Raw genomic sequence first — 25,000 nt, 5'->3', positions numbered from 1 at the left:
CACATTACATCACATCACATCACTTACATTACATTACATCACATTACATCACATTACATTACATCACATCACATCACATTACATTACATTACATACATCACATTACATTACATCACATCACATCACATTACATTACATTACATCACATTACATTACATCACATCACATTACATCACATTACATTACATCACATCACATCACATCACATTACATTACATTACATTACATCACATCACATCACATTACATCACATTACATTACATTACATTACATCACATTACATCACATTACATCACATCACATCACATTACATTACATTACATCACATTACATCACATTACATTACATCACATTACATTACATCACATCACATTACATTACATTACATCACATTACATTACATCACATCACATTACATCACATTACATTACATCACATCACATCACATCACATTACATTACATTACATCACATTACATCACATTACATTACATCACATTACATTACATTACATTACATCACATTACATTACATTACATCACATTACATCACATCACATTACATTACATTACATTACATTACATCACATTACATCACATCACATTACATTACATCACATTACATCACATTACATTAAATTACATTAAATTACATTAAATTACATTAAATTACATTAAATTACAGGTCATTACAGGTCATTTAGCTTTTATCCAAAGCAACTTACAATTGCTACAACTAGGGGTTAAGTGCCTTGCTCAGGGACACATTGGTTGATGTATCGCAGTGGGAATTGAACTCCTCTTATTGGTCGGATGTGTCTGGGGGGGCGGGAGCAAGAAAGTAAATACAGGAAGCAGGTCCTGTGTTCTGGAGTAGTGCATTTTTCTTGCTGAACACACCTGACTACAGGAGACACCAGCTCAGACTGAGAGCTGGACTGAAAGCGTACCAAGACCAGGTCTCGGTACGCTCGTTTGGTCCCCTTTTTGGTGCGCACCAGCACGCGAGTGCCGCATGCGCTACTCAAAGCTGCACTCTACTCACTTTGGGTAGTGACAAAGTCCTCCACAGTGAAACACAGTCACACTTTACACTGTTTAACGTTAGCTGTCAGCATTTGACCGCTGTTTAATCCAGCTGCTAGCTAAAGGTAGGCTAACGTTACGTGCTGTCAGGTGTAGTGTAAAGTCAAGCGCCGAAATGAGGCACCGAAACTTTCGTTCTTATTCGGTCTCGTTACTACCGTTTAGGTCGGCACCGGTTCCCTGTTGGCACAGTTTCGGTACCCAGCCCTAACCATAATGGACTGAGGGGAAGCTGTATTTATATATTATGTTTATAACTGAACTAAGTGTGTGGCGAGAGGATGTGTAGCTGCTGGTGTGTGTGTGTGTGTGTGTGTGTGTGTGTGTGTGTGTGTGTGTGTGTGTGTTATGTGTGTGTGTGTGGTGTGTGTGTGTGTGTGTGTGTGTGTGTGTGTGTATGTGTGTGTGTGTGTGTGTGTGTGTGTTATGTGTGTGTGTGTGTGTGCTTGTGTGTGTGTGTGTGTGTGTGTGTGTGTGTGTGTGTGTGTGTGTGTGTGTGTGTGTGTGTGTGTGTGTGTGTGTGGTATGTGTGTGTGTGTGTGTGTGTGTGTGTATGTGTGTGTGTGTGTGTTATGTGTGTGTGTGTGTGTGTGTGTGTGTGTCATGTGTGTGTGTGTGTGTGTGTGTGTGTGTGTCTATGGCAGGAATGGACAGGAACCTGGTGGCAGGTCCTGTGGTGGTCCAGGAACCCAGGAACCCCAGTGGAACCAGGACCAGGAAACCAGGAAACCAGGAACCAGGAACCCCAGGGAAACCAGGGACGGATGGATGGAACATCTGGATTGAAGAAATGGAACTGGAACGATCTGAGGACAATTCAGGAGAGTTAAAGCAAAGTATAAAGTAAGACTTACAAAGAGCTCTCTACATGAAGTGGATGTTACCTTCTTTATCTCAGTCTGGGAGGACATGTTCTCCCCTCAGCATCAGCCCGGTCTAGTCAAGCGCCGTTGTGGCTCCATGTTATCTTGCCAGAGTGAAATCACACTAAAAGTCCTGATAATTTACATGGAGTCTGGTGGAGATATGCTGGCTCTATACACGCTAAAAGTCCTGATTATTTACATGGAGTCTGATGGAGATATGCTGGCTCTATACACGCTAAAAGTCCTGATTATTTACATGGAGTCTGGTGGAGATATGCTGGCTCTATACACGCTTAAAAGTCCCTGATTATTTTACATGGAGTCTGGTGGAGATATGCTGGCTCTATACACGCTAAAAGTCCTGATTATTTACACATGGAGTCTGGTGGAGATATGCTGGCTCTATACACGCTAAAAGACCTGGATTATTTACATGGAGTCTGGTGGAGATATGCTGGTTCTATACACTTAAAAGTCCTGATTATTTACATGGAGTCTGGTGGAGATATGCTGGCTCTATACACGCTAAAAGTTCCGATTATTTACATGGAGTCTGGTGGAGATATACAAGTTCTATACACGCTTAAAAGTCCTGATTATTTAATACGTGGAGTCTGGTGGAGATATGCTTGGCCTTTATAAGCACGCTTAAAAGTCCTGATTATTTACATGGATTCGGTGGAGATATGCTGCTCTATACACGCAAAGTCCTGACATTTTACATGGAGTCTGGTGGAGATATGCTGGCTCTATACACGCTAAAAGTCCTGATTATTTACATGGAGTCTGGTGGAGATATGCTGGCTCTATACACGCTAAAAGTCCTGATTATTTACATGGAGTCTGGTGGAAATATGCTGGCTCTATACACGCTAAAAGTATGTATTTATTTTCTGCATGTAAGAAATGTCAGTGACATGTTTCCTCCACCAGAGGGCGCCACCAGTATATGTTATTCATCATGAGTCAGTCAGTGGGACTGATGATACTGGTCCAGTATTAAACAAGAAACAAGCTGCAATGTAATCCTATGACCAAACCCACCAGACTCCATGTAAATAATCAGGACTTTTAACGTGTATAGAGCCAGCATATCTCCACCAGACTCCATGTAAATAATCAGGACTTTTAGCGTGTATAGAGCCAGCATATCTCCACCAAACTCCATGTAAATAATCAGGGCCCGTATTCATAAAGAATCTAAGAATCCTCTCAGAAAACTCTTAATTTAGCTTAAAAACTCTTATGTAGGAGTCTTAGCCTAAGAGCAATTCGGGAACGATCTGAGAGCAACTCTGAGTAAGGAAAAGACAAAAACTTTTATCTTAGTGAGGAGGCGGGGTTGACCCCGTTGCCATGTATGACACAATCTTTTGAAGACTGTGATTGGTTGGTTGTCCAAGAAGGAAAAAAAGAGTGATTTTAAGTAAAGGGTCTATTCTAAGCCTTCACTTTGAAATTACATGTGTAATTTTTCCTTATTTGACCATTCTCTCCACACACACACACACATTATATATGTGTATATAAATCCTTTTTTTTTATTTACCATGCTGTTAATTTCCTAAAAAGGTATTTGATTGGCTTAGAACGATAAAAATCGTTCCACTCTTTCCAATTACACTGATTAATGGCATGTCTATTTAAGTGGTGGTTTGAATGTTGGTTTTAATGTATCAAACATGGAATCAAAACCAAGAAGGGCGAGAAAGCCCAACTGGACAGAGGAACAGTGTTTACTGTTAGCCCAGTTAGTGGAGGAACACAAGGCCATTCTTAAAGGAAAATTCGGGCCGGGTGTCACAGCACGGGACAAGAAGCAGACATGGGAAGCGATATAGCACAAACTATTAACGGTTCATTCCCCCTGCTTGTGCACCAATGAAGACTGTGAGAAACGCTGGTATGTGTTGCAATCAAAAGCCAGAGAGGAAATTGCAGCACAAAGCGGGAGTCTTCACGCAGGTGAGTGCTATAACACTTTTTTGTACGCTGGCAAACTTATCTCTAACAATTATATATGTATAGCCTACTGTACATGTGGTCCACTGTATTGTTTTTTAGGGGGGGGACCACCTGCTAAACAACTGTCCCAAGTAGCCCAAACCGTTTTTAACATCTTAGGTCACTCAGAAACGAGTATCACCGGTTTGAAGGAGGGCACAGACAGCTCAATGATTCAGCTGGTGGAACTACAAAAATGGTAATTTTAATAAACCAACAGCCAAGTAACACAATATAAAGACACATTTTTATTTAACATAGGCAAGGCCATTTCTATCTGGCATTCTATGAACGGAGAAAAAATAAAATTAATTGGCCTACATTTATTTTAAATAACAGACATTAAATGTTTTCTCCCTTCAGTAGCACAGAGCCTTCAGCAGAGGAATGGGGACCGTCGACATGGCAGGTGGGCGACCCTCAGCCCGAAGCGCCTCATTCCTTCTGCTGCCACCGCAGCTGCTCCAACACCATCCCTAGTAGACCAAAAACTGGAGATGGATGTCCTAAAGCAGCAGAAAATAGTACTCCATCTACAGGAGGAGTACTACAAACTAAAAATTGAGCTACTCAAAAATAAAACTAATAACAAATAATATTTTTTTGTGTCTTCATAATATCTTTCTAATGAAAATGTTGGCTAAGGTGTGTCTGTTTAGTCACGATTTTTATATTACATTCACAGTAACTTACATGAAATGCAAATTAGTAAACTCTGTAAGGATTCCCACTTTGGGACAGATCCCTCCCTTGTGGAGGGTATTCTTCATCATCCTCTTCATCAGCCCGATTGTCCGTGGGAGGGTCTGCAATTTGTCTAGCTTTACAGATGTTATGAAGCACTGCACAGGCTGTTATCACTTTGCAGACCTTTTCTGGTGCCAGTCGCACCTCTCCATGCAAAATGTGAAAGCGCCTCTTTAGTTGACCAATACCCCGCTCAACTACGGCTCGTGTTTTCTTGTGAGCTCTGTGAGTTAATGAAAATTAACAGAATTCAGTTGATATTTTCAAAACAAAATGGTAGGTTATTTATGGGAAGTAGAGTAGCCTACAAATACTACTGCAACACATTTGTTGTTCTCTAAATTTGAAGTCCACACACATTAAGTGTATGTGTTGTCACTGTTACCTGTTGTAATTTAGCTGTGACCCCTGGTCAGGACGGAGGTAAGGTGTGAGGAGCCATGGTTTACAAGGATAACCACTGTCCCCTAACAAGTGGCAATTTGCTGGAATATGACGTCCTTCAAACAGATGTCTCAGGCCACTTTCTGCCAGTATCCTGGCATCGTATTGTACGCGGGGCCATTTTGCAACAATGTCTACAATCTTATAATGTGCACCGAAAACAACTTGAACGTTTATGCTGTGGTACCTCTTTAATTAACAAAACATCCTCGTCTTCCGACGGTGCAATAATTCGGATGTGGGTTCCATCAATTACTCCGACAACACCAGGGAAGCCTGCTATATTCATAAATGCAGTTTTTTGAGCCTGCAAGGTGGGAATGTCCAGTGGAAACGAAATGAACTGCGAAACAATAAGAGGTTCTGAAAGTGCTGTAATTGTTTGTGTGATCACTCTGCTTACAGAAGGTTGTGACAGACCCAAATCATCACTACTGCATTGTTGCATTTTCCCAGTTGCCAAATATCGTAATGTAGTGATAACTTTCATTTCTGGCGCTATGGTATTTCTGCGCTGTGTCGGAGATGTTAGCGCGTCTCTAATAAGATCAGTCACAAACATAATCCCTGCACGATCTAATCTATAGCGTCGTATTAACTCACTGTCATCCATTGTCTGCAGCACATTTCTTCTCCTTCGTCTTTCTGCCATTTTCTCCTCTGCTAAAGAAACTCTTAAGCCTCTTAAAAGTCCTCATCCGTGCTCCTAACAATTTTGACCTTAAGACCTCTTTTAAGGGTTGAGATTCTTTCTGAATTACTTTTTTCTTTACTAGGAGTTTTTCTTTAATTTTAAGAGTAAACGCCCACATTTCTAAGAATTTTCTTAGAATTTCGTCACTAGGAGCTACTCTTTGCGTTAAGATTCTTTATGAATACGGGCCCAGGACTTTTAGCGTGTATAGAGCCAGCATATCTCCACCAGACTCCATGTAAATAATCAGGACTTTTAGCGTGTATAGAGCCAGCATATCTCCACCAAACTCCATGTAAATAATCAGGACTTTTAGCGTGTATAGAGCCAGCATATCTCCACCAGACTCCATGTAAATAATCAGGACTTTTAGCGTGTATAGAGCCAGCATATCTCCACCAGACTCCATGTAAATAATCAGGACTTTTAGCGTGTATAGAGCCAGCATATCTCCACCAGACTCCATGTAAATAATCAGGACTTTTAGCGTGTATAGAGCCAGCATATCTCCACCAGACTCCATGTTAATAATCAGGACTTTTAGCGTGTATAGAGCCAGCATATCTCCACCAGACTCCATGTAAATAATCAGGACTTTTAGCGTGTATAGAGCCAGCATATCTCCACATGTAAATGGGTGAATTAAGGGTTTATTTCAACCAAACCAGAGTGGTGATTGTTGGAACAGTGGAAAGATGAACCAAGACGGCTTTTGGTAGTTTTATTTAGTTTCTGTCCACTTTGAATGAAGTGATACGATGATAAAAGTCCTGATTATTTACATGGAGTCTGGTGGAGTTTGGTGATGGTGATTTCGGGGTTGTTTCCCTCTGAGGTTGTCTGGAGGGTAATCATGTTGAACACTAACTGATTCTTCACAGCAACATCTGCTCTCTGAGTGGTTAATGGAGCATGAAATCCACAGCAGCTAAAGTGAATCAGATACACACACACACAGACACACACAGACACACACAGACACACACACACACACACACACACACAGACATACACACACACACACACACACACACAACAGAACACACACACACACACACACACACATACACACACACACACACACACACACACACACACACACACACACACACACACACACACACAGACACACACACACACACACAGACACACGTTTATCAGCCGGACATTTTCCAACAGAAGGAGAACCTCTGGGTAAAAGGTCAAAGGTCATCGGCGTCTCACGATGAATCCCGTTTAATGAACGAGGAGCGCTCACTTTATCCACCTGAGCCAGAGGAATCCAACACACCCCTCTGCTCAGACATCTGTGTGTATTGTGTGTTTTTTTTTTTTTTTGTGATGTGTGTGTGTGTGTGTGTGTGTAGGAATTAGCCGAACTCTCAGCGTCTCGGTCAACAGTTTAAAATAATATTAGCCTAACTAACCACACACGAACACACACACAGACACACACACACACACACACACACACACACACACACACACACACACACACACACACACACACACACACACACACACACACACACACACACACACACACACACACACACATGCTGGTTTCATGGGTGATTAAAATAAGAAAGTGAGAGCAGCTGTGGAGGAAGAAGAGTAAATATGAGCGTCTGTAGTTCAGGACTTCATCACATGATGGAGGAGGAGAGAGACTAACAGTTAATTACACTTTTCTACTCATTTAAGAACGTTGATGTCATTTTCCAAAACTCTAGACACAAAATCACTTGTAACACAGGCTGTCCAATGTTCAGAACATCAATCATTCATTCATATCTTTAAATATACATTACATCATTCATTCATATCATAAATAAATCTTGCACAATCATTGGTTCATAAAACTAATTGAACTATTGAAACGTTACTTTGGATCAGCCACACACAAGCTACCCATAGTTTCACTGGGTCATCGTTCGTACAATCATCAAATATTGTAGTACAACATAGGTGATACATGTTTCATTATGGTACTACAGGTAAATACGTCCCTGTAAAAGTACTGCAGTAGTAGAGAGAGTACTACAGACAGTGGAATCATTGAACAAAATCTGAACTGTATTAATGAAAAACAATACAGGACGATCACAACATAGGTTGATTGAATCAAAGCAAATTAATTAGCTAGGAAATAGAAAAGAAAAGACTGTAGTACTGTAAAACATCAAATGCAGCGACAAAAAGGCGATTAAAGGACGACTAAAAGGAGACTAAAAGGCGACAAAAAGGCGAATAAAAGACGACTAAAAGGAGACTAAAAGGAGACTAAAAGGCGACTAAAAGGCGAATAAAAGGAGACTAAAAGGAGACTAAAAGGCGACTAAAAGGAGACTAAAAGGAGACTAAAAGGAGACTAAAAGGAGACTAAAAGGCGACTAAAAGGAGACTAAAAGGAGACTAAAAGGAGACTAAAAGGAGACTAAAAGGAGACTAAAAGGAGACTAAAAGGAGACTAAAAGGCGACTAAAATGAGACTAAAAGGAGACTAAAAGGAGACTAAAAGGAGGACTAAAGGAACTAAAAGGCGACTAAAAGGAGACTAAAAAAGGAACTAAAAAGGAGACTAAAAGGAGACTAAAAGGACTAAAAAGCACGACTAAAAAACAAGAGACTCAAAAAACGGAGACAAAAGAAGACAGTAATAAAAGGAGACTAAAAGGGGACTAAAAAGGCGAAATGAAAAGAGCCATAAGAAGAATAAAAAGGAGGAGACAAAAGGAGAGACTTAAAAGCAGACTAAAAGAAGAATAAAAAACGAACTAAAAAGGACACTAAAGTCAGACGAAAAAGGAGACTAAAGGACTAAAGAGGCGACTAAAAGAGACGGGAATAAAAGGAGACTAAAAGGAGACTAAAAAAGAAACTTAAAAGGAGACTAAAAGGACACGAAAAAGGAGACTAAAAGGAGACTAAAAAGAGACTAAAAGGAGACTAAAAAAGGAGAAGGAGAATAAAGTAGGAGACTAAAAGGAAAAAAGGAGACAAAAAAGAAAAAAAGGAGATGGAAAGGAGACTAAAAGGAGACTAAAAGGGAGACTAAAAGGAGACTAAAAGGAGTCAAAAAGGAGACAAAAAGAAGACCAGAATAAAAGAGAAAACAACAGAACTAAAAAAGCAGAAATAAAAGGAGACTAAAAGGAGGACTAAAAAGGAAAAAAAATAGACGTACATATACTTCCTTTAATTATTTATTTTTGTTTTTCCTTTTTTTCTCTATTTTTCTTTACTTTATTGTAAACTATTTATTTACTTAATTTTTTTTTTTTTTCTTTACCACTGGGTGTAAAGGAGTGGAAGGGGGAAAGAGGGAAAAAGAGAAAAAAAAAAATATATATATATATATATTTATATATATTTATATATATATAAATATATATATATATATAAATATATATATATATATATTATATATATTTATATATATATAAATATATATAAATATATATATATATATATATCGAAGAGAGAACCGGTATGTCCACCAATGTACAGTGCACTGTTACTGTATATAAGCAGTACACTGTATACTTCCTGCAATGCTTCATATTACAGTAGTCCACTTGTATTTCACAGCATACAGAAATATACTCTATACAGATACATACTGCACCTTACATGCACCCAGCTGTATGTTTTACAGTAAAATGTGTGTTTGCATAGTTTTTGTCTATGTGAAATTGTGCGATGCATCACTGCATTTTCCCCCACATAGGACTGCAAGATTACCTCAAACCGGTGGCAGAGGACGCCTTTTCACACCTCGACAGGAGGAGGCTATTTGCACCATGGTCCGAGCAAACGATGCCATGAGAGTCAGGGAAATACAAAGGACCGTTATAGACGACAACGATGTCTTTGAACACATCCATACGGTTAGCATCTCCACCATCGACAGGGTGCTGCATAGAAACCAGATGAGTATGGAACAGATGTACCGTGGACCATTCCAAAGGAAGGAGGACAGAGTTACAGTTTTTCTCAGTTGCTTTGGTGCATTTCTTAGATCAAAAGTGCAATTCTTGATACTACTTGTACAAATTCCAAATCATCTAGTCACTTGTGCACATCATTAAAGCACTTTCTTATTCCTTTGAACAAATTGCAATTGCTTTTGTACATACTGCAATTGATAATGTACAAGTGTCAGCTTTTTTCCACATTTTCAATTGCTCATGTCATCTTGATCAAAATATAGTAGATGGTTCTCTGTTGAATAGTCTCACCCCTCCAAACATCTAGGCATTAGTTCATAGCTTAAGCCATTACATGCAAAATTGTTGGAACTATTTGTCATAAACTGCACACATGTCCATTGCTGTGGAAGGAACATGCAATATATGTACATTTTATGTCACATGGTGTCCTGACCCATATCGCCCTAATAGGGCCATACAGCACCCAGAGAGACTCCCTACAGGGCTCTCATCCCTGATGATGAGAGGGGTCTGTTCAGAGAGGAGGGGCCGCAGTATGTGATAGAGTGAGTTTCCATCGATCAGACAGCATTAGGTTTGTGACCCACCCCAGGATACTCATAGACTTCCTCCCGCCTTGTTCACCTTTCCTTCTTCTCAGCGGGGAGGTGGAAGGTGAACGATCGTCAGCCACACACAGATGACCCTGCTGGCTGCAATGGATGCAGCATGTGAGGACATCACAGTAGACGCCTGCAGAGGATGATAAGACCATAGATATAGAACAATAGATATGTCATATCTATTGCTCTATATCTATATCTATTGCTCTATATCTATGGATAAGACCATAGATATAGAACAATAGATATGTCATATCTATTGCTCTATATCTATTGATAAGACCATAGATATAGAACAATAGATATGACATATCTATTGCTCTATATCTATTGATAAGACCATAGATATAGAACAATAGATATGTCATATCTATTGCTCTATATCTATATCTATTGCTCTATATCTATGGTCTTATCCATAGATATAGAGCAATAGATATAGATATAGAACAATAGATATGTCATATCTATTGCTCTATATCTATTGATAAGACCATAGATATAGAACAATAGATATGTCATATCTATTGCTCTATATCTATTGATAAGACCATAGATATAGAACAATAGATATGTCATATCTATTGCTCTATATCTATATCTATTGCTCTATATCTATGGATAAGACCATAGATATAGAACAATAGATATGTCATATCTATTGTTCTATATCTATATCTATTGCTCTATATCTATGGATAAGACCATAGATATAGAACAATAGATATGTCATATCTATTGCTCTATATCTATTGATAAGACCATAGATATAGAACAATAGATATGACATATCTATTGCTCTATATCTATATCTATTGCTCTATATCTATGGATAAGACCATAGATATAGAACAATAGATATGTCATATCTATTGCTCTATATCTATATCTATTGCTCTATATCTATGGATAAGACCATAGATATAGAACAATAGATATGTCATATCTATTGCTCTATATCTATTGATAAGACCATAGATATAGAACAATAGATATGACCATAGATATAGAACAATAGATATGTCATATCTATTGCTCTATATCTATGGATAAGACCATAGATATAGAACAATAGATATGACCATAGATATAGAACAATAGATATGTCATATCTATTGCTCTATATCTATTGATAAGACCATAGATATAGAACAATAGATATGACCATAGATATAGAACAATAGATATGTCATATCTATTGCTCTATATCTATTGATAAGACCATAGATATAGAACAATAGATATGACCATAGATATAGAACAATAGATATGTCATATCTATTGCTCTATATCTATGGATAAGACCATAGATATAGAACAATAGATATGACCATAGATATAGAACAATAGATATGTCATATCTATTGCTCTATATCTATGGATAAGACCATAGATATAGAACAATAGATATGACATATCTATTGTTCTATATCTATGGTCATATCTATTGCTCTATATCTATGGATAAGACCATAGATATAGAACAATAGATATGACATATCTATTGTTCTATATCTATGGTCATATCTATTGTTCTATATCTATGGATAAGACCATAGATATAGAACAATAGATATGACATGTCATTCCAAAATATTCTTTCCACGTTGCATTGCAAGGGGAAATATCCGGTGTGATGTGGATGAGAACATGTGGGCCGACAGACAGGAACATCTGGATGTGTAGAGACCGCACCAGATCAGTGCTGCAGGCACAGCTGTGCCTTAGGGGTGTTTCCTGTGTTTCTTTCTAATTTAGTTTTTTATTTTTGTTTGTGCTTCTTGTCTTTTTCTTACTGTAAATTATTTTTTTTTTTTTTTTTTCATAAAGTAGCACTAGTAAAAGCTGTGAAAAACAAAATCCTGCCCAGTATCTTTCAATCAATAACCCACATACAGTAATGTGTAAATGGTACTGTTGAAATTGATAGTTTACAATAAGTACAATAAGTACAATAAGTACAATAAGTACAATAAGTACAATAAGTACAATAAGTACAATAAGTACACAGTTACCTTGACAACATGCCTAGACATTTTGACGACCTTGTTCGTGAACAATGACTCAATGACTCATCATTCAGAGAGAGACAGACAGAGACAGACAGACAGACAGACAGACAGACAGACAGACAGACAGACAGACAGACAGAGAGAAAGACAGAGAGAAAACAGAGAGAGACAGACAGAGAGACAGACAGACAGACAGACAGACAGACTGACAGACAGAGAGAGATTCTTTTTTTTTTTTTTTTTTTTTTTTCCCCCCCCCGGGGGAGTGCAGCAGCAGGATATCAGGCAGCGCATCCAGCAGCAGCGCAGCCCGGGGCAGCCAGCAGCAGCAGACGCAGCGACTCATTCCAGCGGCCATGCCAGTCCAGGCAGTCCATCATCATCCATCACGACAGAGACAGACAGACAGACAGACAGACAGACAGACAGAGAGCACAGAGAAGACAGACAGAGAGACAGATGAGAGACAGACAGACAGACAGACAGACAGACAGACAGAGAGAGAGAAGAGAGAGACAGACAGACAGAAGAGAGAGAGAAGAGAGAGACAGACAGACAGAAGAGAGAGAGAGAGGTCACAGAGAGACAGACAGACAGACAGACAGACAGACAGACAGACTGACAGACAGAGACAGAGAGACAGAGACAGACAGAGAGACAGACAGACAGACAGACAGACAGAGAGAGAGAGGAGAGGGAAAAGAGGAGGGGGGAAGGGGGGGGGGGGCGGAGAGAGAGAGAGAGAAGGTGCGGAAGTGCGAGGGAGAGAGGGGGCGACAGAGGAGAGACAGACAGAGAGACAGACAGACAACTGACAGATAGAAGACGACAGACAGAGACGGGGGAGAAGAGAGAAGAAGAGAGAGAAGAAGAAGAGAGAAGTCAACAGACAGTGAGACGCAGCACAAACTGACACTGGCGATAGATGTGAGAACTGACAGAGCAGACAGCTGCAGATAGACAAGAGCGAGAGAGAGACAGAGAGAGACAGATCAAGGAACAGACAGACAGACAGGGAGAGAGGAAAGACAGAGAGACAGATCAAGGGCCAGGACGACAGAGGCGAAGACAAAATCAACAGACAGACAGACAGACAGACAGACAGACAGAAGCGCACAGCAGAGAGAGAGAGACAGACAGACAGACAGAGAGAGAGAGAGAGACAGACAGATAGAAAGACAGACAGACAGACAGACAGAGAGAGAGACAGACAGACAGACAGACAGACAGACAGAGAGAGAGACAGACAGACAGACAGACAGACAGACAGACAGAGAGAGAGAGAGAGAGACAGACAGACAGACAGACAGAGAGACAGACTGACTGACAGACAGCCAGACTGACAGAGAGACAGACAGACAGACAGAGACAGACAGACAGACAGACAGACAGACAGACAGACAGACAGAGAGACAGACTGACTGACTGACAGACAGACTGACAGAGAGACAGACAGACAGACAGACAGACAGACAGAGAGACAGACAGACAGACAGACAGACAGACAGACAGACAGACAGACTGACAGACAGAGAGAGACAGAGACAGACAGAGAGACAGACAGACAGACAGACAGACAGACAGAGAGAGAGACACAGAGAGAGACAGACAGACAGACAGACAGAAACTGGATAGATGGTCCAGAAGAAACCATCAACAGTGGACCAGCATATCTGCCCCCTAATTAGTGTGATCTTCTGTCATAGCTTTGTATTATTTAGCTGCAGATAACCATTTGTCGATCGTCAAAGAACAATTATATACTCCGATCAAGGGCCGATACGCAGGGGCGCCGTAGAGAGGGGGAAAGATAGGACAATTCCAAGGGCCCATGTCTGACAGGGGCCCCAAAAAATATGTAAAATCTAATATAAAATGATTAAACCATCATCATTCAGTATATATATATTTCCAATATAATAATAAAATCAATGATCTCTTTGTTTTTACTTGTTTTTGGCAGTAAAAGTGAAATATCCCCATTGACCAAAAAGTAAACATCCATATTGACCGACCACCCCCCCTGTATCTGCATGAAATGGTTCGGTCCTGCCTTGGCGCACTCGGCGACGGTGTTTAGTTGTGATGGGCACTCCGGTTCTTTTGGCTCACAAACGGCTCTTTAAAAAAAATAATGTTTTGACTATGACAGGTGTGAAAAACAATTATAATTAAATTATTAAATGAAATGAAGACTGCGTTGCTGTGGGTGGCGGACTAGGCCTACTTGACTGAGTGGGTACATCTCCACGTGAGGTGCTGGCCCCACACTGTAATAAATTTCATGTTAGTTTAACGACTAAATGAAAGTTCCCCTGCTGCCTTGAAAATCGAAGTTCACTCAACTTGAAGACTGCCTTTGTTTCAACTTAGAAATTAAAGTTAATGAGGTTGATGTAACTACAGTGTTCTAGTTTTGTTAAAGTTGTTCTTTTAGTTGATTTAACTTTGTATTACTTGCTTTAACTTCATACTTTAAGTTCAAACAAATCATTTATTTTCTTTAATAATGCAAGAAACCTTCCTTGCCTAGTATAACAGACATACCTTTCTGCTTTATTCAAGTCACACTTTCAAGTTAAAACAACATAACCACATTTATAGCGGAGATGCCTTGGGTGCTTGAGTGGGCCCCTCCCCCCCAAGAGAGGAAAGAGAGAAAAGAGAGGAAAGAGAGAAAAGAGGAAAGAGAGGAAAGAGAGGAAAGAGAGAAAAGAGAGGAAAGAGAGGAAAGAGAGGAAAGAGAGAAAAGAGAGGAAAGAGAGAAAAGAGAGGAAAGAGAGGAAAGAGAGAAAAGAGAAGAAAGAGAGGGAAGAGAGAAAAGAGAGGAAAGAGAGAAAAGAGAGGAAAGAGAGAGAGGAAAGACAAAGGAAAGGGTGTCAACCTGTAACCCAGTTTTTATAACAATAAGAAAGGTGGTATCCTCTAGTCTGTGAGTGGTAGTAACCAGGGCCCCGTGCAAAATAGGGGCCTCTCTGCTGGTCTTGTGTCACTTGAAATAAAATGGCCGCCAGTGAAGTGACACGCCGCAGATTAATGGCTGAAGGAAGCCTATTACTGCTCAACGCCTAACACTGTAATACTCCACCTCTTATCAAACGTAACAGTCACTTAACTCATGGTTACAAATGTAAACCAGCACAACAATGACAATTACCAGGCAACAAAACATTACATTCTAAACATACGTTTAATAAACAGAATTCATAAAGTTACATTTGTATTTCGAACAAACTGCAAACTTTTCAGCAAATTTTAACAAAACTCTATTTACCGCCTTGCATCATGGGAATTGGCCAGCCAATGAACCAGTTGCAGTCCTGACTGCAATTGGTTGATAACTTAACTTACATACGTAAGTTCAATCAACACATAATTTTTTTTAAATAGTCAACCCAACGAATAAATGCAAGTTTAACTTTCAAAAACTCATAAAGTTGAGTTCAAAATCGACAACTTGTATAAGCTCGTTCAGTTATAAATAAGAAATAAGTGGACATAACTGAATGGGTCTGTAATATTTTACAGTGCAGTCGCTCCACCACCGTCACTAGCGGGACCGCTAGTTTCTCGAAGCTCCGCTAGCTTCACAGTTGGGTGCACAGTTCGCATATGCCGGTGTAGGTTGTGCGTAGAACCGGCTTTATATGAGATTTTGTTTTGGCAAATTCTACACTGTGCTTTAACGTTGTCTACATCGTTAAGATGATTCCAAATGCTGCTGTGGTTCCGGCTCATTTTCCTGCTTTTGTTTTGTTTTCAGAGCTGTTTTTCCTCTCCTCCAAGTTTGACAGTGTGTGTGTGTGTGTGTGTGTGTGTGTGTGTGTGTGTGTGTGTGTTGGCTGGCTTGGCCCCTCCCTTATGCAATATAATTGGTTGACACCTTGTGTATGATTGACAGGAACTGAATGTGAGGCTGATCAGACAGTCGAAACTAATGTGTGCCTATATAATATTTTTTTTGTTCTTTGAATTAGTCAATTATTTTAAATGAAATAAAATGCACTCATTATTTCATTATTTCATAATGATTTAATTTCTATAGGATATATTTCTAAAAATAGAGTCGGCTCTTCGGATAGGCGAGCCAGCTCCCGTCGTTGGCTCTTAGAGCCGACTCATTCGCGAACGACCCATCACTAGTGTTTAGTTGCAGTCAGTAGATGCGCCAGAACTACAGTGAACGCAATGTTGCCAAGTAACGTAAATCAAAATCTGGTTTTCAGAAAACGAAAGAGAGGAAAGAGAGGAAAGAGAGAAAAGAGAGGAAAGAGAGAAAAGAGAGGAAAGAGAGAAAAGAGAGAAAAGAGAGGAAAGAAAGGAACGACAGAAAAGAGAGGAAAGAGAGGAAAGAGAGAAAAGAGAGAAAAGAGAGGAAAGAAAGGAACAACAGAAAAGAGAGGAAAGAGAGAAAAGAGAGGAAAGAGAGAAAAGAGAGAAAAGAGAGGAAAGAGAGAAAAGACAGAAAAGAGAGAAAAGAGAGAAAAGAGAGAAAAGAGAGAAAAGAAAGACAAAGGAAAGGGTGTCAACCTGTAACCCAGTTTTTCACCAATAAGAAAGGTGGTATCCTCTAGTCTGTGAGTGGTGTTAACCTATTGGCTTATGCTGCGTTCATGGCCACCTGGGAATAACAGGCACCGCCCTGGTTACGTTGTTTTTCCGACTGGCAGCGTTCACATGGTCGGGATGAGTGTTCTTCTTCTTCTGTTATATTGGTCGGGATGCGTGTTCTTCTTCTTCTGTTATATTGGGCGTTTGGCGTAACAACTTGTTGCATGACTGCCACCAGCGGTCAGGTGGTGAAAACATGGAGACGCAATAACAGAAGATTTTCTGCTGGTTTCTTATGAAGCATCCAGACAGCACATCGCCAGGTGTTTGTTTGTGTTATCTACAGGACAACCAACGGGAAAAGACACAGATAATGTCTTGTTTTTATACATATGGGTCTATTTATGAATAATTTGAAACATATTATGTCTGTGTATGTTTCTTGGCAGAGGTGTTTGTCCACAATAAACAGTTTATTATCATTAAAATATGTTCAGTGAACCAAAGTCGCCTCCATCAGACGTCACCAGCTGGGTAACTCTGGTATCTAAATCCAGCCCCAATTTCCTCCTCTGATTCCCAACAGGAAGTTACGTGAACGGTGACGTTTTCACTCCGAAAAACGTTTTTCCGATGTCCATGAACGCACGGTTAATGTCCATAGTGGAATAAGCTAGCTAGCTACAGGCTAGTGCTAGCCTACATTTAATCACCATGTAATCAGTGCAGGGAAACGTTTGGCAAGATGTTCATATTAAATCATTGTCCCCGCCCCTTTTAGCAGACTTAACAACAGGTGAGTCAGCAGCAGCCCAGCCCCCCCCTAACTGAGCCCCTCCCTGTCCCAGTGAAGGAGGTGAGCCACGCTGTGTCCAGTGACATTAGCTAGTTAGCATCACTGCAGGGATTCTTTGGGGATTTCTCTGCCTCTCTTGCTCTTTTTACCATTACAAAAAATCAAATGAAATATTCATTAATTCAAACACATCAACAACAATTATGTTCTAACTAAAGCTATAACATAAATAGTTAAGTAAAACGTTCAATAGACTACTTGACTCTGAATTTGGGTTGGACTAGAAGTAGCCTGACGAATAGGATTAAATGAAAAATACCCAATTAAAGGTGAATCAAAGTACCCGACGGTTGCTAAAGTTACTTTCCACCGCTGATAAAATGTAATATTACGTGTAGCAAGACTAAATATTAGTTCCCGACATGTTATCTGTCTCCTGCTCGGTCACATCGCTGTCGCCACTGACGGGACACAGATGTTGTCAGTTACCGTCTCTGGTTCTGGTTCTATATCCTGTCTCTGTGAGGTAGTCTGGACATGTGGAGGCCTGATGAGGGTCTATATACTGTCTCTGGACATGTGGAGGCCTGATGAGGGTCTATATACTGTCTCTGTGAGGTAGTCTGGACATGTGGAGGCCTGATGAGGGTCGATATCCTGTCTATGTGAGGTAGTCTGGACATGTGGAGGCCTGATGAGGGTCTATATACTGTCTATGTGAGGTAGTCTGGACATGTGGAGGCCTGATGAGGGTCTATATACTGTCTATGTGAGGTAGTCTGGACATGTGGAGGTGTGATGAGGGTCTATATACTGTCTATGTGAGGTAGTCTGGACATGTGGAGGCCTGATGAGGGTCTATATACTGTCTCTGTGAGGTAGTCTGGACATGTGGAGGCCTGATGAGGGTCGATATACTGTCTCTGTGAGGTAGTCTGGACATGTGGAGGCCTGATGAGGGTCTATATCCTGTCTATGTGAGGTAGTCTGGACATGTGGAGGCCTGATGAGGGTCGATATCCTGTCTATGTGAGGTAGTCTGGACATGTGGAGGCCTGATGAGGTTCTATATCCTGTCTATGTGAGGTAGTCTGGACATGTGGAGGCCTGATGAGGGTCTATATCCTGTCTCTGTGAGGTAGTCTGGACATGTGGAGGCCTGATGAGGGTCTATATACTGTCTCTGTGAGGTAGTCTGGACATGTGGAGGTGTGAGGAGGTTCTATATCCTGTCTCTATGAGGTAGTCTGGACATGTGGAGGCCTGATGAGGTTCTATATCCTGTCTATGTGAGGTAGTCTGGACATGTGGAGGCCTGATGAGGGTCTATATACTGTCTCTGTGAGGTAGTCTGGACATGTGGAGGCCTGATGATTTTTTTTTTTTTGGTGTAGTTGAATGTGGAGGGTATTTTTATGATGAGGGTCTATATACTGTCTATGTGGGGTAGTCTGGACATGTGGAGGCTGTGATGGGGGTCTATATACTGTCTATGTGAGGTAGTCTGGACATGTGGAGGCCTGATGAGGGTCTATATACTGTCTATGTGAGGTAGTCTGGACATGTGGAGGCCTGATGAGGGTCGATATACTGTCTATGTGAGGTAGTCTGGACATGTGGAGGCCTGATGAGGGTCTATATACTGTCTATGTGAGGTAGTCTGGACATGTGGAGGCGTGATGAGGGTCTATATACTGTCTATGTGAGGTAGTCTGGACATGTGGAGGCCTGATGAGGGTCTATATCCTGTCTCTGTGAGGTAGTCTGGACATGTGGAGGCCTGATGAGGGTCTATATACTGTCTATGTGGGAGTAGTCTGGACATGTGGAGGCCTGATGAGGTCGATATCCTGTCTATGTGGGGATAGTCTGGACATGTGGAGGCCTGATGAGGTTCTATATCCTTTCTATGTGAGGTAGTCTGGACATGTGGAGGCCTGATGAGGGTCTACATCCTATATGTGTTAGTTGGACTGTGGGCCTGATGAGGGTCTATATATGTGTGAGGGTTGAGTCTGGACATGTGGAGGCCTGATGAGGGTCTATATACTGTCTATGTGAGGTAGTCTGGACATGTGGAGGCCTGATTCGTATATACTGTCTTGTGAGGTAGTCTGGACATGTGGAGGCCTGATGAGGTTCTATATACTGTCTATGTGAGGTAGTCTGGACATGTGGAGGCCTGATGAGGGTCTATATACTGTCTCTGTGAGGGTAGTCTGGACATGTGGAGGCCTGATGAGGGTCGATATCCTGTCTTGTGAGGTAGTCTGGACATGTGGAGGCCTGATGAGGGTCTATATACTGTCTATGTGAGGTAGTCTGGACATGTGGAGGCCTGATGAGGGTCTATATACTGTCTCTGTGAGGTAGTCTGGACATGTGGAGGCCTGATGAGGGTCTATATCCTGTCTCTGTGAGGTAGTCTGGACATGTGGAGGCCTGTGAGGGTTCTATATCCTGTCTCTGTGAGGTAGTCTGGACATGTGGAGGCCTGATGAGGGTCTATATCCTGTCTATGTGAGGTAGTCTGGACATGTGGGGCCCAGTGAGGGGTCATATCCTGCGTCTATTGTGGGTAGTCTGGACATGTGGACTATGAGGTTCTATATCCTGTCTATGTGAGGTAGTCTGGACATGTGGAGGCCTGTTGGGGGTTTCCTGTCTTGTGAGGTAGTCTGGACATGTGGGGCTGGTGGAGGGGGTTCTATATCCTGTCTGTGCTCACTCCTTCGCCTGTCCGCCTGTCTATCTCCCTTCATCTCCTTACTGTGGGGTATCTTGCATGTGCGTTGGATGCTGTCTCTGGAGGTATCCCTGTTATCTCTTTGGCGTGTGGGAGCCTGGTAGGGTCATCTATCCTGTCTCTACTCGCCGTGTAGTCTGGCGGTAGGTGGGCTCTATGGGGTCAGCCTGTCTATTTGAGTGTGAGTCTGGACATGTGGAGGCTGATGAGGTTCTATATACTGTTCTATGTGAGTTAGTCTGGACATGTGGAGGCCTGATGAGGGTCTATATACTGTCTATGTGAGGTAGCCTGGACATGTGGGGACCCTGATGAGGGTCTATATCCTTGTTCTGTGAGGAAGTCTGGACATGTGGAGGTGTGAGGAGTTCTATATCCTGTCTAGTGTGAGTCTGGACATGTGGAGGCCCTGATGAGAGTTCTATATCCTGTGTGTGTGAGTGAGTCTGGACATGTGGAGCCTGATGAGGGGTCTATATACTGTCTAGTGAGGGTAGTCTGGACATGTGTGGAGGTCTGAGGAGGTTCTATATCATGTCTGTGGTGGTGGTCTGGATGTGGGGCGGGTTTATAGGTCGTCTCTGTTGGGAAGCTGTACATGTGCGCCAGCCTCCTCCTGATCCCTCTACTCGCCTACCTCTCCCTTTTCCTCCTTACTTCCTTCCGCCTCCCTCGACTGCCTCAACTCGCCTCACTAGCCCTGGCTATCGTCCACCTATCTCCCTTCTTTCCTCTCCTTCTCTCATCTCCATGCTCCTTCCTCTTACTTTGCTTCCTCCTTTCTTTTCCTCCTCCTTTCCTTTCTTTTCCTTCCCTCCACTCTTGTCCTTTCCTTATTTCCTTTCCTTCCTTCCTCTACATTCCTACTCCCTTCTTTTCTTTTCTATCTTTCTATGGGCTCTGCCCTGCCTACTCTACTGCTTTCATGTCCCTCCGCCTCCTTGGCCTCTTTTGTATTTCCTTCCTTTCCTTCTCCTCCTATTTATCTTCGCCTCCTTCTCTTTCCTTCCTTTATTCCTTTCCTTCCTTCTACCTCTATTTCCTTTCCTTCCTCTCTGTGGCCTCTCTGCGGCCTCTGCCTCATTTCTCCTCTGCCTCTCTGCCTCTGTTGTATGCCTCTGTAGGTTGGATTCAGATTGTATGGATATCTGTCTCGTTCAGGTATCGTGTCATGGATTTGGTCTCATTATGGGACTCAAGTATCTCTTTTTTTTTTTTTTTTCTCGTCTGTATCCTCTTGGTAGTATGGATGGGTAGGTCGGTGGATGATGGTATCAATGATGATGGAATGGACTGGTGATGTCGGAGCTATCAAATGATTGTGATAAAATGAGGAGTGTTTGACTGATGGAGTATTTTTTTTTTTTTTTTTTTTTTTTTTTTTTTGTTTTTTTTTTTTTTTTTGTTTTTTTGTGTTTTTTTTGTTTTTTTTTTTTGTTTTTTTTTGATGATCGAAATGATGGAGAAGGCTGACTGTGAAGTGATGTGTCAATGAAGTGCTGTGGAGCAGGCAGTGCTGAGTTGCTAACACAAGACTAAGATAGCACTAAGACACTCTCAGCTGCAGCAGCTCCTGTTTGCTGAGACCTGTCTGTCTGTCTGTCTGTCTGTCTCCGTCTGTCTGCCGACTGTACTCACACATTTATATTTATAGAGATCAAGATTGTTATACAAATTACCCAGAGTTCTCCTTTAACTCCTGGATGTTTTAGAGAGAGAGAGACAGACAGGCAGACAGACAGGCAGACAGAGAGACAGACAGGTAGACAGAGAGACAGGTAGACAGAGAGACAGAGAGACAGACAGACAGACAGAGAGAGAGACAGACAGACTGACTGAAACATGCAGCAGTGTGATGTCTAAATGAAAACACACGGAGCTGTTTCTCTCTTCATTCCTGACTAACTGGTCCCAGATGTTACACAGAGGAACAGGAGACCTGTCTCTCTCTCTCTGACTGTCTCTCTCTGTCTCTCTCTCTGCCTGTCTGTCTCTCTCTGTCTCTCTCTCTCTCTCTGCCTGTCTGTCTGTCTCTCTCTCTCTGTGTCTCTCTCTATGTCTGTCTCTCTCTCTCTCTGACACTCTGACTATCTGTCTCTCTCTTTGTGTGTTTCTCTCTCTGTCTTTCTCTCTCTCTTACTGTCTCTCTCTCTGACTGTCTCTCTCTCTGACTATCTCTCTCTCTCTCTGACTGTCTCTCTCTCTGACTGTCTCTCTCTCTGACTATCTCTCTCTCTCTCTCTCTGTCTCTCTCTCTGTCTCTCTCTCTCTCTCTCTCTCTCTCTGCTGTCTCTCTCTGTCTCTCTCTCTCCTCTCTCTCTCTCTCTCTCTGACTGTCTCTCTCTCTCTTCTCTCTCTCTCTCTCTCTCTCTCTCTCTCTCTCTCTCTCTCTCTCTCTCTCTCTCTCTCTCTCTCTCTCTCTCTGACTGTCTCTGTCTCTCTCTCTCTCTAACTGTCTCTCTCTCTGACTGTCTCTCTCTCTCTCTCTCTGACTGTCTCTGTCTGTCTCTCTCTCTGACTGTCTGTCTGTCTGCACTGAAAATATTGAATAATTGATTTTAATTAAATTTATCATGTCAACAGGTCCCAGGTGTTTTATTTGCTTAGTTAAAAGCTAAAATATTAAGGTAATTTAATGTGACTAACGTATGTTACAGTAACACAGTGATTGTATGTTCAGTTAATTAAAATATTAAAGTAATTTAATGTGACTAACGCATGTTACAGTAACACAGTGATTGTAAGTTCAGCTAATTAAAATATTAAGGTAATTTAATGTGACTAACGTATGTTACAGTAACACAGTGATTGTAAGTTCAGCTAATTAAAATATTAAATATAATTTAATGTGACTAACGTATGTTACAGTAAAACAGTGATTGTAAGTTCAGTTAATTAAAATATTAAAGTAATTTAATGTGACTAACGTATGTTACAGTAACACAGTGATTGTAAGTTCAGTTAATTAAAATATTAAAGTAATTTAATGTGACTAACGTATGTTACAGTAACACAGTGATTGTAAGTTCAGTTAATTAAAATATTAAAGTAATTTAATGTGACTAACGTATGTTACAGTAACACAGTGATTGTAAGTTTGGTTAATTAAAATATTAAAGTAATTTAATGTGACTAACGTATGTTACAGTAACACAGTGATTGTAAGTTCAGTTAATTAAAATATTAAAGTAATTTAATGTAACTAACGTATGTTACAGTAACACAGTGATTGTAAGTTCAGCCAATTAAAATATTAAGGTAATTTAATGTGACTAACGTATGTTACAGTAACACAGTGATTGTAAGTTCAGTTAATTAAAATATTAAAGATAATTTAATGTGACTAACGTATGTTACAGTAACACAGTGATTGTAAGTTCAGTTAATTAAAATATTAAATTAATTTAATGTGACTAACGTATGTTACAGTAAAACAGTGATTGTAAGTTCAGCTAATTAAAATATTGAAGTAATTTAATGTGACTAACGTATGTTACAGTAACACAGTGATTGTATGTTCAGTTAATTAAAATATTAAGGTAATTTAATGTAACTAACGTATGTTACAGTAACACAGTGATTGTAAGTTTGGTTAATTAAAATATTAAAGTAATTTAATGTGACTAACGTATGTTACAGTAACACAGTGATTGTAAGTTCAGTTAATTAAAATATTAAAGTAATTTAATGTGACTAACGTATGTTACAGTAACACAGTGATTGTAAGTTTGGTTAATTAAAATATTAAAGTAATTTAATGTGACTAACGTATGTTACAGTAACACAGTGATTGTAAGTTCAGCCAATTAAAATATTAAAGTAATTTAATGTAACTAACGTATGTTACAGTAACACAGTGATTGTAGGTTCAGCCAATTAAAATATTAAGGTAATTTAATGTGACTAACGTATGTTACAGTAACACAGTGATTGTAAGTTCAGTTAATTAAAATATTAAATATAATTTAATGTGACTAACGTATGTTACAGTAACACAGTGATTGTAAGTTCAGTTAATTAAAATATTAAATTAATTTAATGTGACTAACGTATGTTACAGTAAAACAGTGATTGTAAGTTCAGCCAATTAAAATATTGAAGTAATTTAATGTGACTAACGTATGTTACAGTAACACAGTGATTGTAAGTTCAGCTAATTAAAATATTAAAGTAATTTAATGTAACTAACGTATGTTACAGTAACACAGTGATTGTAAGTTTGGTTAATTAAAATATTAAAGTAATTTAATGTGACTAACGTATGTTACAGTAACACAGTGATTGTATGTTCAGTTAATTAAAATATTAAAGTAATTTAATGTGACTAACGTATGTTACAGTAACACAGTGATTGTAAGTTCAGCTAATTAAAATATTAAAGTAATTTAATGTGACTAACGTATGTTACAGTAACACAGTGATTGTAAGTTCGGTTAATTAAAATATTAAAGTAATTTAATGTGACTAACGTATGTTACAGTAACACAGTGATTGTAAGTTC

The 25,000-nt window shown here is 40.3% G+C and overlaps 1 protein-coding gene and 1 long non-coding RNA gene across 2 annotated transcripts in view; one reads left to right on the top strand and one right to left on the bottom strand.

The window, feature by feature from the left end:
- LOC120560073 (apoptosis-stimulating of p53 protein 2-like) overlaps positions 1-12,430 on the bottom strand; it is a 24,184-nt gene extending 11,754 nt beyond the window's left edge. Inside the window, exons 1-2 of the mRNA XM_039802184.1 lie at positions 12,410-12,430; positions 10,470-10,524 (exon numbers count right to left, since the gene is read on the bottom strand). Of these exons, the coding sequence (XP_039658118.1) occupies positions 10,470-10,524; positions 12,410-12,430 (76 nt within the window). The remainder of the gene's footprint in view (positions 1-10,469; positions 10,525-12,409) is intronic.
- Positions 4,051-4,550, top strand: LOC120567455. The gene is made up of 2 exons (XR_005640581.1): positions 4,051-4,153; positions 4,318-4,550. It is a non-coding gene; the product is annotated as an uncharacterized LOC120567455 (long non-coding RNA).
- Positions 12,431-25,000: the final 12,570 nt, after the last annotated feature.

Source organism: Perca fluviatilis, chromosome 1 (assembly GCF_010015445.1).
Source record: "Perca fluviatilis chromosome 1, GENO_Pfluv_1.0, whole genome shotgun sequence".
Taxonomy (NCBI): Eukaryota; Metazoa; Chordata; class Actinopteri; order Perciformes; family Percidae; genus Perca; species Perca fluviatilis.
Note: the sequence above shows the minus strand (reverse complement) of the source record. Positions and strands in the feature narration are given on the sequence as shown.